This window comes from Anticarsia gemmatalis, chromosome 13, assembly GCF_050436995.1.
Source record: "Anticarsia gemmatalis isolate Benzon Research Colony breed Stoneville strain chromosome 13, ilAntGemm2 primary, whole genome shotgun sequence".
NCBI classification, from domain to species: Eukaryota; Metazoa; Arthropoda; class Insecta; order Lepidoptera; family Erebidae; genus Anticarsia; species Anticarsia gemmatalis.
The window spans coordinates 3248879-3263800 of NC_134757.1; the positions used below are offsets into that span (position 1 = coordinate 3248879).

The following is a 14922-nucleotide window of genomic DNA, read 5'->3' on the forward strand; positions in this document are numbered from 1 at the left end:
TAATTAAGTATGTTTATGTATGTTATTGCTATGTGCAAATAAAATTATACTTACGTATTGTAAGTTTCTGGTAAACTAAACTTAGTAGTTTCAGTATTTTGTGTACGTTGTAACTATTTCAAGTTTATTTTACACTGCCTGTTTGTCCGGGCGGCAGTTTAAACTACTTTTGGCCACGAGGTCTCGGGCTTGGTTCCGGCATAGAGAAAAAGTCCATTTATACTTATATTCTTTTATTTATAGCCCGCAGTTGGTAACATGCCCAGTATGTACTTAAGGTTGCTAAATTTTATTTCACAAAAAAACAGTAGGAACCTATTTCTAACTTTAGAGAATAATATAAAGAACGGACTTATGAAATAGAGATCCAATCAGGTATCTACAAAAAAATATGCTATAGATTACGCCTTCATGATTTAGAGTACAATAGGTACCTACTCTATCTTAGACTAGGAACGGTTGACAATTTCACCGGTTTATAGCAAAGGCCGCTTCCCCTATTACACATGACACATTGAACTAACAGTGTAAACGCTGAAACGTGGCTATATTGTGGCATGCATACATCCAAGCATACATCTTCAGGTAAAACAGGCGTGATATTATATATGCGTTGTTGTTTTCTCAATGTAAGATTTTTTACATCATTTTTAAATATATTCGTTTTTATAATTTGATATCAAACTGAGCATAAAAATCCTAATCATAGTCGTTGTAATAATCTCTAGGCTCTACTCTCAAAATAATACAGATTAAGAGATATTTACTTTAATTAGATGCCGCGCGCCGTGAAGATACGTAATAGAATCGCTCTGAGTATCCGAGTCTGAGCGCATTGAGGCAACTTGGAATCTTTACATTTCAGGGATACACCATTCATTTATACTAGTAGCGACATCTTTGAGCAGACATAAAAAATAATTTTACTGGTGACAACGCCATCTATTAAATATAATAAAAATAATTTGATTTCTAGTACGTAGAAACTTTGATTTGAACGAACATAGATTTAACAACTAAAAATAAATAATCAATCAATAATTTTAAATATTCTTAAGACATTAAGCTATATTGACGAATTTTATTTATTTACAAAAATGCTGAACGAAATGGTTTGTCTTCTGTCAAAGCAAAGTCGAAGAGGTGGCATTTGACGTTTAGGCAATAAATGTCAAAAATGTAAATTGTAGTTTTTGTATTGCATTTTATATTGCACCATAATTATTCAGTTCACAACACCACGCGTGCTCGTAGAAACTGATTAGAATAGTATACAAATAAGTAGTACAACATAACAGAGAACAATGTCATCCAGACCGGAGACATTGCGAAATGGAAGTAGGATTGTTAAAGCCTACGACCTGGATGAAGTGGAGCGATTATTGAAGGACGTGAAGGTAGCACAATGCATGCTGACAGAGCCTTCGGTCATGGGTAAGTCCATGGTGTGCTGGTGTTGACCATATTGTGCAATATTAGAACATAACCTAGAAAGTAGTTTTCATGCCTGCGAATCCTACGATGATATTGTAACCTTACAGCGATGACTCAATATTAAATAATATACTTGCTATGCATCTCTTTTAATTCATAAATGATGACTAATTAATGTTACACTATGTGAGTTATATTACACAAGTTATTTATCTTTTGTTAGGCAATGATAACTTGATGTAGGCTAACTGCAAAAATCTCATTGATTTCAGAGACAGTCATCGGAAGCTAAGCAATAATTTTTTTAGCTTCGTGGCGATCATGGCTTTATCCCTAATTCTGCCCATAAAAGTCTTTCAAAAAGTTAGCCATAACCCAGCAAAAAATGTTTTTAAATCAGTTTTTTCCACTGCTAAGCAACCATGTTGAAATAAAAGTCCTCACCTAACATACGTTTTCTCTTTTCAGTGGTGGACGAAGAAAGTGTTCTCAAACGTCTTAGTGATCTAACACTTGGCAAGAGTACAGATGGCAACAGTTGTTCCTGCTGCCAGGTCGGTCCGTTTACCACACGGGCTGTGCAAACGGCACATTACAAAGACCACTGGCATATCCATAATATTAAACGGAAGTTATTCGGCAAGGCCCCCCATACTCTTGGAGAGTACAAAGCTAAAGGAGGTATGTTATATTAACTTTTAAAACTTAAAATTAATTTATAAAAGGCAGAGTTGAATTACATCAATGCATAAATCAGATCCTCAATGTAATGTACATAATATAACTTCATGGTTTAACAAAGATGAGCTTTTTCCACTCTGCACTGCTTTAAATTGACCTGTATAGTAATGCTGGGTGCTCATATTATGGTACTAAGCAATAGCTTTACTTGAATGTTTGTACAATTTATCTAATGTTCAAGTGTGGGTTGTATGACTCACAGTTTGAACGACTAATAATGGTGTGTAAAAGTCATTGCTTCAGCGAGGAATAACTGTGTGGCAGTACAGAGCTTTATACTGCAGCTAAGAGTATACAATTTCAAAAGTTTTGAATAATAAGCCCAAGACTGTCTTTTTCGTATGATATTGTTTAGATTGTAAAACCTTTTTGATGATTTCAAACAATTTCCAAACTTACCCTTAGTTAGACAAATAGACAAATCGTACCTGAAATCTTTTTTGTGCTGCCATGGCCATTCATTTCCATGAAAAGTTGTTGCTGTGTGTGATGATGTCCACAAGTAATTTAATGTAAATCAAAAATGTACCTTTCTTTTCTATGTTAGACTAGTTCTTAAGAAGTTGAAATCCCATGTTCCTTATTAATACTTTTCAATTTGCTCATGAGTTGAATCATCTTTGATTGGCCTGGAAGCTGCTGATGCTGTCTATAGTCTTTACATTAGAATCATACTAAAACCATTACCAATAGTGGCCAATTTAGATCCCTTATTATCATAAAAACTCTTGTTTTATTCCCCTTATTTTGTGACAAATATCATCTAAGTTTGCTGTGAATTACTGATTTTGCGAAGTGTTAGTGCCCTACTCCAGTGCTTAAAATTGTGAATAGCACAATTAGTATACCTCAGTAGTACTCTTAAGTACTATACTCTTACTAAATTAACATTCATAAGTACTTTAGTGCATTATTTTTAAGCTATCTTTTGAAAAACCTATTCCTGCTGTGGCATACACTCAAATGTTATTGTAAGCAACCACTAATTACATATCTTTTCGAACTCCTTAGTAATATTTTCCATCATGTTGCAGGTGAAAGTACAAACACATCGGGCAGTGAGTCGGAAGCTGATGATGATCCCAACATGACAGCTACAGAACTGTTTGCCGCATTAACAAGACACTGTAAAGCTTTCTTCTGCAATGCAAAAGGACAAGTGTTCTGCATCTATCGGTGTCTACTTCATCATCGTAAGGTAATTTGCATGTTGAAAGGTCACTTTATTTGCTTGCTTACTTTGTGTTATTTCTTGACTGGAGTGCTACAAATATTTTTGTGAAAAGCGCCATCTAGCGGTTCGTCATTGAACTACCAATCGCCGTGTACTTGCAAGCAGTTATGGACGTTGCAAGGGGCATAAAATTACAAGAAAATTCACACCTTTTATTTGGATATAGTGTTTCGAAGTGTAGTTATCCCTTGAACACCATCAATATAGAATAATAACCTCATCCAATAGTAAATAATAATGAAATGTAGCGGTGTGGTAAAATTTAATTAACAAATACCAAATGCAGAGGCAAATTCCAATGACCATTTAACATAAAGTTTCTTTTTTACAGGAAGAAATGTCTTTAGACGGTGAAGGCCACGTGTGGGCTCATCGCACCAGAGAGCTCTTAAGCGCAGGCTTCGGTCGCTGGGCCGTGCTCATGGTGTCCGGAGGTCACTTCGCTGGCTGCATCTTCTCCGGCGGGGTGGACGCGTTGCACAAGACCTTACACTCGTACACCACGAGGCGAGGGCAGGGACAGTCGCAGAGTAATAGAGACAGCCATGGTAATGCGCCACGGTCGGCCGGTGCTAGTCTGAGGAGATATAATCAGGAGCAGTTTTTGATGGTGAGTACAATTTGTAGTACTGATACTGAGCCGTTTTTGAAGTGTAACTTGACTTTTATTAGGTCTTTTACAATGTAGTGTGCCAGTACCGAGGTCACATTACATGAATAGGTGACCCTGGCGGTCAGTAATCATATTAGAGTAGCTTCCAAGGTCTGTGTGAACTGAGCAATTATTACCTTTGATGTTTTGAGTGTTTATTAACCTCTAGCAAAAGTAAAAAGAAACATACAAAGTTATGTGTTTATAAGAACTTATAAAACATGTCTTTAAATTATTGAAAGCATAACTAATGAATATAATTTGGCAGTCACATCTAACTTCAATATCCACTAAATATCTTATATATAGCTTTTAAAGCCTTCACTTCCCATTTCAGCATGTACAAGAAATCCTAATCAGTTGGCAAGAGGATCTCAAAGGCTGTGCTCTCATTTTCTACCGTGCAGTAGGCTCGCTGAACCAGGCTGCTCTGTTCGGTAAACCTTCACCTCTAAGGAAGGAGGACCCAAGAGTCAGGATGCTGCCATTCCCTACCAGGAAACCTTCGTTTAAAGAAGTGAAGAGAGTACATCAAACTTTAGCTAGTATTGAAGTATATGGTATGTAATGATTTAGTTACGTTATTTTTGCATGCATGTCTATTTGTAAGAACGAGTGACTTTTATAAGTACCTTTTACTTGGTAAAGAAACATGCAATTGCCTTGATCTTTACTTTTAAGTATTATGGAGAACTCTTAGGTGTAAAAAAAAGGCTCTCGATCTCTGCTTATACCCACGTTTACATAATCCTCGTGTAAACCGTTTCACTGCAGAGAACTGAAGAACAGAATTTGAATTTTATTGTAGAAAAAATTCCAAGTAAATTAAAGTTTTTTAAAAAGTGATGAAAGGACGTTTTATTTTTCAGACTCGTATGAGCTGTTCCAAAAGAATTTACTAGCGTTGCCTGCTAACAAACAGCCTCAGAAAACATCGTCGAACACCAGTATTGAGACGAAGAAGAAAGAGAAAAAGCCGCCCAAAGTTATTGACAGAGCTAAATCGAGGTAAGACTTATGGGTCCCACCATTTAAAATATAAAAATATAATTTTGCTTAAGTTTAAGAGATTGGGACTGACATAGTCAATTATGGCTCAAAGTCCCTTAAAATAAAGACGAAAAAAAAAGGTTATGAGATACATACAGATCAAAGATTGTGAAAATGAAAAAGCAGTAATGTATGTAGTTCTAATTAGCTTCTTTGTTCTTCTTTAAAGAAGATTAAGTTTTGTTCTGTTTTTACCCATCACTGTCCCACTTAACGTATTATGAAAAAAAACAGTGTTATTAATCAAATATATTGAATATTTTCAAACTCCTTATCTTTGAATCAGAATGTTGTTTTAGCTAATAAAATCTGATCAACAACATAAGAATTTCATGCAATAGTAAAGAAACGTATCTATGAAATCTAGTTTGAACATTTTCAAAAGCTTTATTGTTGAATCAGAATGTAGTTATAGCTATTACAATCATATTAATAAGTTAAAATATGGTAAGAATTTTAAATGTTTTGACCTAAAATTCTTTACAGAGAACGTACACCCCGTGAACTACCCACCTTACCAGCACAAGTAATTTCAAGCGAGGATGAAGGTCCTTGCTACATTGACTCCGAGACTCCAGCCGGTTGGATCAAAACACTCTCCGAGCAAAGCAGCAACGGTGTCATTACTAACTCAAGAAAAGACTTAATTAATGACATCAATGATTGTGAAGTGGCCACCTCAGGGTCTGAAAGTGAGAAAGAGACAGCGGGAGAACAGAAAGAACAGCCAGTTAGAAGAAGAAGGAAGAAGAAGTTAGAAGAGAAGCCTGTAGAGAAGAAAGGACCGAAGAAGATTCCTACTAATGTTAAGAGAGTAAGTAAAATTTACTGGCTATTTTAACTGTCCGAATCACAACCATTTAAATCTTATTATATACTAGCTTTCCTCCCACAGCTATGCCCGTGTAGAATTTCACCTCCTTCGGGGGCAATCCAGAAACTCTCTAATAATACTCCTCTTCACTTCCTAAAGAATCTTTATATTACTATTCAACTTTCTACACTCAGTAGTTTCGGCTGTGCGTTGTCACTCAGTACACAGATTTTTATACATTGATTAGAATACGGTAAATAACACGAACACGCATTTAATCTTAGAATGCCTGACGATTCGGCGCAAGTTGCACTCGCCGTGGTCGTAGGCTGAGGTAAAACACTCAGCGTAAACGAATAAAATCCGATGTCAAGCAGAAAGCTCCAAATAAACCTGGTCAGAAACAAACAACAAGAAATTACTACAAAAACCATAAAAAATATATACATTTATCAATGAACTTTGTTCTCAGATTTGGAAAGCGATCTCAGACAAGGAACATACAACTTTAGAGCCGATCTTGGAGAGCATTGAGAGCGACTTAGAAGCGTTGTGCAATACACCGGACCCCGCTGATGGCAATACTGCTTTACATAAAGCGGCTATTGCTGCCAAACCTGATATGGTTACGTGAGTATATTAACATGGACTGCTATAGTTTTTTGATATCTTATAGATGAGGCAACACACCAATGACTGACGAAGTTATGTGTGTATTAGAAATCAATCACTTGCTTTAACGGTGAAGGAAAACATCGTGATGAAACTTTGCGTCCTTAAAATTTGTTTCATACATTTATTGAGGGCGGCCAAAGTCCCCAACTCGCACTTGGCCAGCGTGGTGCACCGTGCAAGGCCTAATCCCTCCTCCTCGTGTGCGAAGAGATCCTTGCCCTGCAGTAGGACAGTAATTAATGCCTTTCAATTTTCTTTTATAGTCAAATCTTATCTGCGGGCGGAGACCCTTGCATCAAGAATAATCAGCTGCAGACTCCTTACGCCGCATCACCTCATCACGAGACTCGCATCGCCTTTAGAATGTTCCAGGCACAATTTCCTGACAAGTACAATTATTCTAAGGTATTATATATTTTATACCATACTAAGCCAACTTTTATTGAAACGAAGAGACGATAGTAATTCATATTAAAGTTTTTTTTTATTTCGCTTACAACAAATATTATCCCACATTTTCACCACTCGTTGTTCAACATGATACTTACCTCTCTAGTTCCAGTATATACCGCTAGATGGTGTTTTCCATATCTAACGACAGATGTCGCTACACATGGCTGTAATTCCATTTTATTTCCAATCCAAAGAATGTACTTCACTAACACTAACACTAAAATTACAAAAACATATGTTTTTTTCCGTAGTCTCAAATCCCCGGGCCGTTAACAGCCGATCAGCTAGAACAAGAGAAAGAGAAGAAAGCTCAGCAGAAGCGCGCCAAGCGTCAGAGAGAGAAGGAGAGACAGATCGAGAAGGCCAAGGCTCTCGTGTTTTTACAACTCACAGATGACGAAAAGGTAATATTACTATATTACTAGACACTGCAGAGATTTGATCTTTACTTTAAATTATTAGCAGTTGCGTATACGGGCCATTGGTGGATCTGGGATGCTAGATCGCCAGATAGTTCTTTGAAACCAATAAGTGTCTAAAAGAATAATAATAAGACGATAGCTGTTTATTTCGATCTTGTACCGCTCGGTCGAAAGTTCCGCGCGGTCATATGTACTTAGCCTTAATATTTAATTGAACACCACGATCCAAGGGATCCTAGCCGATCGTAGTCGGTAAATAAGATTTGTTGGCTAAATCTTTAAATAAAAATATTTTCTTTGTTACAGAGGAAATCTTCAGAATGGCGTTGTTTTCTATGCGGTATGACTCTGCCCAAAGTGCCGTTCGAGTACGACGACTGTCGGTTCTGCAAGATCCCCTGCCTGCACAGTCACCGGAACATTAGGCCGATTAACAAGAGCGTCGAATAAATATATACAATATAATATATTACTAATGATGAATAATACCTTATTTATTTTATGTTATACTTACAACCAGTTTCTGAAATATTGTTCAATAAGTTGATTGTTGAAATACTGGTAACATGCAAGGTGCTGGAATCGTGAAAGATTTTCTTCTTTTATCATGTGAATACTTCTTCCAAACGATTTGACTAGTTTTATGAAGTTTTTATGATCCTTTGGTAGGTCTGAGGGTAACGGGTTTGAGGTCGTAAGCTTTGTTAAACTCCTAAGTTGAACTATGGATTCTATTCACGGGCGACACAATTATTTTTCTTCACACAGTAACGTTATAAAACCGCTAATAAATTGATAAGAAGCGCTTGTATGTCAATTTGATAGCTATGACAGCTGAAGAAGGATTTGATCAGTGTTTTAGAAACTGGGTGTTTAATATTTCTATGTTACCACAAAACAGTCAATAAAGTCTAGTGCCTTCGTTTTGCACATTTTGCCATTTTTATAACAGCTATGTACGGACAATGAGCGTGAAATAAAATATACGAATACTGAATACATTATGTTTTAGTATTAATGGTCAAGAAGCTAACTAGTTACTTAGTATAACGCCATCTAGTGAGATAGAACGCAATACTGCCATAAGGTTGTGCGAACATTATACTAGAAAAAGTATAAGTATTATTCGGATTGCAATAAACTTGTATGTAATTTAACAGTAAATAAAATCTAGTATAGAAAATATGTTTATATAGTCCGAAAACTTAAGAGAGATTTGGAAAGCGCGTTTCCAAAGTAACCCCCAGTTTCTGAGGCACATTTAGCGGTAGTTTATCTATTCAAACGTCGTGTTTGTATGAGCTTAAACGCTATTGAATAGTTAAACTACCGCTAAACGTGCCTCAGAAACCGGGGATAATTAAACTAAATAAAACATGCCACCGTAAGCTGTATAACGGGTCACCGATGTTCTAAATCCACAATTTTGTGTGCCTTCACCAAACGCGAAACTTGCATACAAATCTCTCTACTAAGTTGTTGGACTATAGTCTCGTAGTCATTAATAATATCGGTGCAAAGCAAACCGAATATTTTTTCAGTTCATCTGTTTCAAATATACTTATATCTATGTATTACATATCTATAAATGACATAATATAATTTACTGTTCTCTATTTTGTGTTTTACTTCTTATTTAACTGTCTTAATAATAATAAATAAACTATGGATTGTTATTACTTCAACTACATTTAACACAATTGTAAATTAATAATCTGTTTTCTTTATCTGTAATATTTATTTGTGAAGGACGAAAGTAGTCATGAAATGAGTACACAATACACGCAGGCTTTCTTAACGTTTTTTTAAGAAACTTACACGTGATATGAAATGACTGGATATGGATTTTAAAAGATTACCTGCCTAGAGTAAAAGAACAAAAAGAAAGTTGGAATACCGCGGATACAATGTTTATTATTGTATATTAAGTATTTCTAAATTATGTAAGTGTATCTCTCACCCGCATCATTTTAAAACTTTAACATTTTACAACATTAATGTTGACTCAAAGAATTGACTTATCGACATTACTTGGTAATATAAAGTTCTTTTAAAATACAAATTTCTTGATAGCTCCTCGTTACATAATAAATAACTTGAGTGAAATCAATTGAAAGGAAAGAAAGGTCCTACAAAATTAGAAAAATAATTTAACAGCCCTGGCGTGACGTTTTACCTAAGATATAATTTAAAATTCTGTGTATTTCCAAAATAAAATAGCTATACCAAAAAAGCCGCCGTCAGCTGTGAATTTTAATGCCTCCGCCAGCCACGATCCTTGCATACAAGGCTCTACTAAATTGTTGGACTATAATTGATAACTTCTCATGATTCATTTCTTAAAACTCAGTCAATGAAGATAACAGTCGTTAAGCCATGTCAAAGGCCTTTCGCGCGGCTTGAATAACTTTGACACTAGGTTGACCACTAACTATACGATAGATGATAACATGATTGATAATTGAAAACCGACCTACACGTGACTGTGAATATATTCTTTAAAAATCGGAGTCCATGTACTTACTTATTTACGTGTAATTAAGAGAACGTAGATCGACTCTTTATCGAGTATATTCGTTAGGATTAAAAAGGTTGGGTGTTAAGTCCACAAAGTTATAGTGCAACTTTGTTGAACAAACGATTTAAAACTTTTCGGGTTCGGACCCAAAAAGCTTAAAAAGGTCCCTATGAATTATAAATAACATTGATGAGTTTTGATGTAAATGTTATCGCGTATTATGTTGTAAATTACTTACTTAATGTTCTGTCTTGTTTTTAATAATTTTTGTATTTAAAATTTACGTGAATGTGGCTTTTTTGGTCTTTATTTTCTTGCGAGCTCTTCTTATTGGCCTTATCTTCCGAACTGGCGTTAAATTTACCTGCTGTATTTGACCATCATTAGTGTTTGTAGGTACTGTTCTAAATGAATGAATGGTTTAAGTTTGTTTTTCTTTTTCATTTGTTCATTTTAGTGCGTTTTTAACGGTTAATAATGTGTATAAAGAAACAATTGTAAGTGACAGGTGGATAATTTCAAAACTAAGTATATTATTGAATTGTGTAGCCATAATAGTACTGTTAAAAGCAATTGAAGCTGTTAATAAGCTTTAAAAAACTTTTATAATTAGTTGTGTTGTATATATTTATTAGCCTTGACTATTTGGAATAAAGAATTTTGTAGAATATGTCTGTCTTTTTAGTCATGCAAACCTGACGACTTCTAACCATCAAAACTACCATAATATATATACAAAAAGTCATAGAAACAAAGTTTGATTTTGTCTCGGAACGATGTGTTTTCATTCAACCTTCCTAATTTTTCTCCTCCACTTCGCTTTGCCTGGACATCGTCTTCTAAACCTCACACTCACTCACAGTAGGTAACCCACGTAAATAAAAAAATAAAAACAATAGTATATAGGTACCTATAAAAACGTTATAATATGAACAGAATTTCAATCACATATACTACAGACATTTTCACCTGCAATATGTAATTATATTAGTTTTTCAATCATGTATAGTGCACAATCAAATAAATGAGCGAGTATTTTTAATGAATCAACAGAAATAACATCAATCTCTATAAAATCAATTAAAAACCGATGCAATCACATCGCTCATCGTGATGTCGCTTCAATTAAAACAAAACAATGTGTTCCCACTATTTCGAGGTTCGTTTGTGTTTTAATGTGACGGTACATGCTTATTTCATGTATGTACTTAGGTACGATATCTACAATCAGCATTAAAAGTTGCTTACCACATTTCAAAAGTGCTGAACAATGAACACCATTATTTCAATATGTTGTTTTTTGTTTTTCTAAAGATACTCCTGCAATATGGAAAAGTATTGTGTCTCAGGGACTTTTAAAAATACGTCAAACAAACGCCGCAATAAGATCCGAAGTTACTATTTTTAAATAATAAATTTAGCCCGTTACTTTCCCACTGCTGGGGAAGGTTCTCCTCCCGTAATGAGGGAGGGGTTAGACCTTGAGTCCACCACGCTGGCCAAGTGCGGGTTGGGGACTTGTTACCGAATTATTACTTATTATTTTTAACGAATAAAAATTGAACCGATATGCGGACTCGAATTTTTGAAATCAAACTTGTTTTATTTTGGAAGTAAGTATTTTATGTGACGATTTTTGAGGCTTCCTGTATACGTACCTACCTAGCACCTTAGTTAAAAAGTTGAGTGCCTATTTACAAGATTCCTAAGTGTAACAATAGACCACCAACTTAACATGGTCTCTGGGGTATATTAGTAAGCAATTTTAACTCCAGATTGAATACACTTTCAAAGTAACACTTTTGTGACTTGAATCTTTTTGCGAATTTCAATAATTAATGTTTTTGAACGAAATATTATCAATTTTACACTGATACAGTCTTGCGTCTTTTATTCTAACTGTATATTCACTTAAATACAGATGAAATTGATTGTAATTATAAAATATTGTATAACAAATCTGAACTTACACGAAGTTTGTTATAAAGACATATATAATATTTACGTAGGTATTTAAATATCCAAAACTATAGAAATAGTCAGCTACTCTAGTAAAGAGTACTGCGTACTCAGCACCATCTAGCGAGCTCCTCTCGCACATGTAGCCACCCTCGGGACGCAGAGGCATTCGACTCAAACGATGAAGCTTTAACTCAAGGGGCGCTTTTAACCCACATTTGTTTCTAATACTTACCATTCGTACTATTTAAATTATAATACAATTTTATAAGAGCGAAAATCTATTTATCTTTAAAAGGGCTTGCCTTAAAGGGGGTTTACCAAGAACATTATTTACTTGACGAGTCATAGGTGAAACATCGGCCCGGCTGTTTCCAAAAAACGATTTTATTTTTCCCAAATCCCACGCGAGGGGTGTCACGCGGGTCTACTAGTTTTTTAATAACCACACAACCGTGTCCAATTTTTATCGTCAGGCTTGTTATCATTCATTGTGTGTGCTTTTAAAAATATTTTTCATATTTTTTATTCCCATTGTGATATACAATTATTGATATTTCCAAATCACCCGTATGTTTAATAAAATACGCGTATTTTGGTTGATAAATGATTTTTATTAAAAATTGTATAGATAGTTTCCACAAAATGATATATTGAAAGCCGCGGGCCTTTTGCCAAGCTGTAACTGACGTTTATTAATTATAACATTTATAACTGTTTCATATTCTGAACTGTTATGTCCCTGCCTTTAGTGCTTTAGTTTTTGCTAGAGCCAGATTACTTGATCTGTATATAAGCTTATAACTACACCTTAACTTTGTGTAGGTAAGTACTTAGATAGATACCTACGCTCTTATAAATAAATTTAACCCATTACTGTCCCACTGCTGGGCAAGGGTCTCCTCCCGTAATGAGGGAGGGGTTAGGCCTTGAGTCCACCACGCTGGCCAAGTGCGGGTTGGGGACTTTGCACGCCCTCAATAAATGTTTTAAACAAATTTTTAGGCATGTAAGGTTTCCTCACGATGTTTTCCTTCACCGTTGGAGCATGTGATAATTATTTCTAATACACACATAACTTCGAAAAGTCATTGGTGTGTTGCCTCGGGTTCGAACCTGCGACCACTTGCGTGGGAGGTGTCGACTTATACTACTCGGCTATCACTGCTACCTACGCTCTTATTCATAAAAATATAATATGAACTTATTTATGAAAGGCTTATAAAGTGTTTTGTTTCTTTCACTTCTTAGTGAAATGAAAAAAAGAAAACATATTATAGTGGCTTTTTAACTAAAATAGGTTTATAGTGTATTTATGAATAAGAAAGCTAGTGTACAGACTTTCGCTAGAATTTATTGAGATATATAAATTTTGCAATATTTTTATCACATTAATGTCCCTTGTATCATCTCCCATAGGTGCGTACGGGTCACCTACCATTATGTGAGCTCATCAAGAGCAACTTGGGGTTGCGTATCCCCACGAGAGCTGCATTTAAGTTCCATCATGTCGTTTTCATCTTTTTTACCTTTAGGATCGATTTCTTGCATTCAGATATTAGCACAAGTACAGAGATGTTGCACAAAATAAGTGTAGAGTGAGCGCAAAGCGGCTGCAACGTTTTAAAACTAAGTATCGTTTAGTTGTACCTGTTACTACAACATGTAGCTTTAGATAGCTGAAAAAGTTCAGTTTTGTCCCGACTTTAACATCTTAAGTGCCATATTATTATTGGTTCAACATGGTTGTTCAACAAATTGTTGCCTACTGCTAACAACAGCAATAATTCTATTCGTGGTATTGCAAACATATTATTATGTACATAGTAATAATATTTCGATAACCTCTTGTGTCTTAAAGGCAATATTTATGGGGTTAAGTAGAAAAACGCAAAGAACGATATTTATTAAGTTCATAAGTATACACAATGTAGAAAGGTATTCACTTAAAAGAGCTGTAAACCTAATTGCAAGCAGCAACCGTGTTTAGCACTAACCTGCTAGTTAGAAAATGTAAACTGCTATGTTGCTGATCACTTAGTTGCGTTCACTCGATTTACTTGTTGAAATAGAGTAATAGGTAAGCTGCTAAACATTCAATAAAGTAAATACCTTACGGGAATCCGATCTAGTACAATCATAGACAATTTTTCACAGCTTGTTTTACAGTTTTTACTTATGAGTAAAGTAGAGTCATATCCATAGAATTGTAATTAGTAAGATTACCTATCTCTAGGGTGCTGCATTAACACTTTGTCCGACCTGAGAACCAAATTAGAGATCTCTTGATCGCCTACATCTGCTGATGTATTGTACGTAGAAACTAAGCAGCTTGCAACAATAATACCTATAAAAAGAAAATTCAGCAATTAGTACAGCAAAATACAATTTGAGAGAGAAATAACGAATAAAAAAAAAGCAATTGTGAAAAGTGCAGAGCAAAGAATAGAAATTAAAAAAGTCACTGGAACTAGCCAGTCTGCAGAAGTTTAGGAGAGCCAGCTTTATTTCCTAAGAAAATCGACTAAGAAAACATTGTTCAGTTTCTTTTATTTTCTCTTATATATATTTTAAAGATATTTATTGAAAATCTTATGCCTGTTTTAACCAGAAGTGTATGAAATACATCTTCTTTTGGAGACATTAAATTATTACTGGAGGAGTCTATTTTCTTACCCCAGATAACTCACCCAAAGTCCGAGCTATTAATAAAAATGTTATGCAATAAGGAATACCCAATGGCACTATTCCTGGCCCAGGAAACCAAACCTTACCTTACCTCGTAATCGATACTAATAGAAGTAATATTCATTTTTACATTTACCTACCTACTATTAGGTCGGGGAAAAAATCTTTTCGCATTATAGTATGTATGAACTTGTAATAAAATCTTTCCGTTCAAGAATCACAAATGAGTACTCGGTTCATTAGGTTTCTTTCTGTGAGCTCGTGAGGAACCCAAATATCGAG

The 14922-nt window shown here is 35.0% G+C and overlaps 1 protein-coding gene across 1 annotated transcript; it reads left to right on the forward strand.

Moving 5' to 3' along the window:
• Nucleotides 1-1150: 1150 nt before the first annotated feature.
• On the forward strand, nt 1151-10663 carry LOC142977808 (tRNA endonuclease ANKZF1-like). The gene is made up of 11 exons (XM_076121902.1): nt 1151-1434; nt 1903-2115; nt 3210-3373; nt 3741-4019; nt 4399-4621; nt 4931-5069; nt 5598-5925; nt 6398-6555; nt 6864-7005; nt 7305-7457; nt 7782-10663. Exons 1-11 carry the CDS (start codon nt 1305-1307, stop codon nt 7923-7925), a joined length of 2073 nt encoding a protein of 690 aa, XP_075978017.1. The 5' UTR covers nt 1151-1304; the 3' UTR covers nt 7926-10663.
• The last annotated feature ends 4259 nt before the right edge of the window (nt 10664-14922 follow it).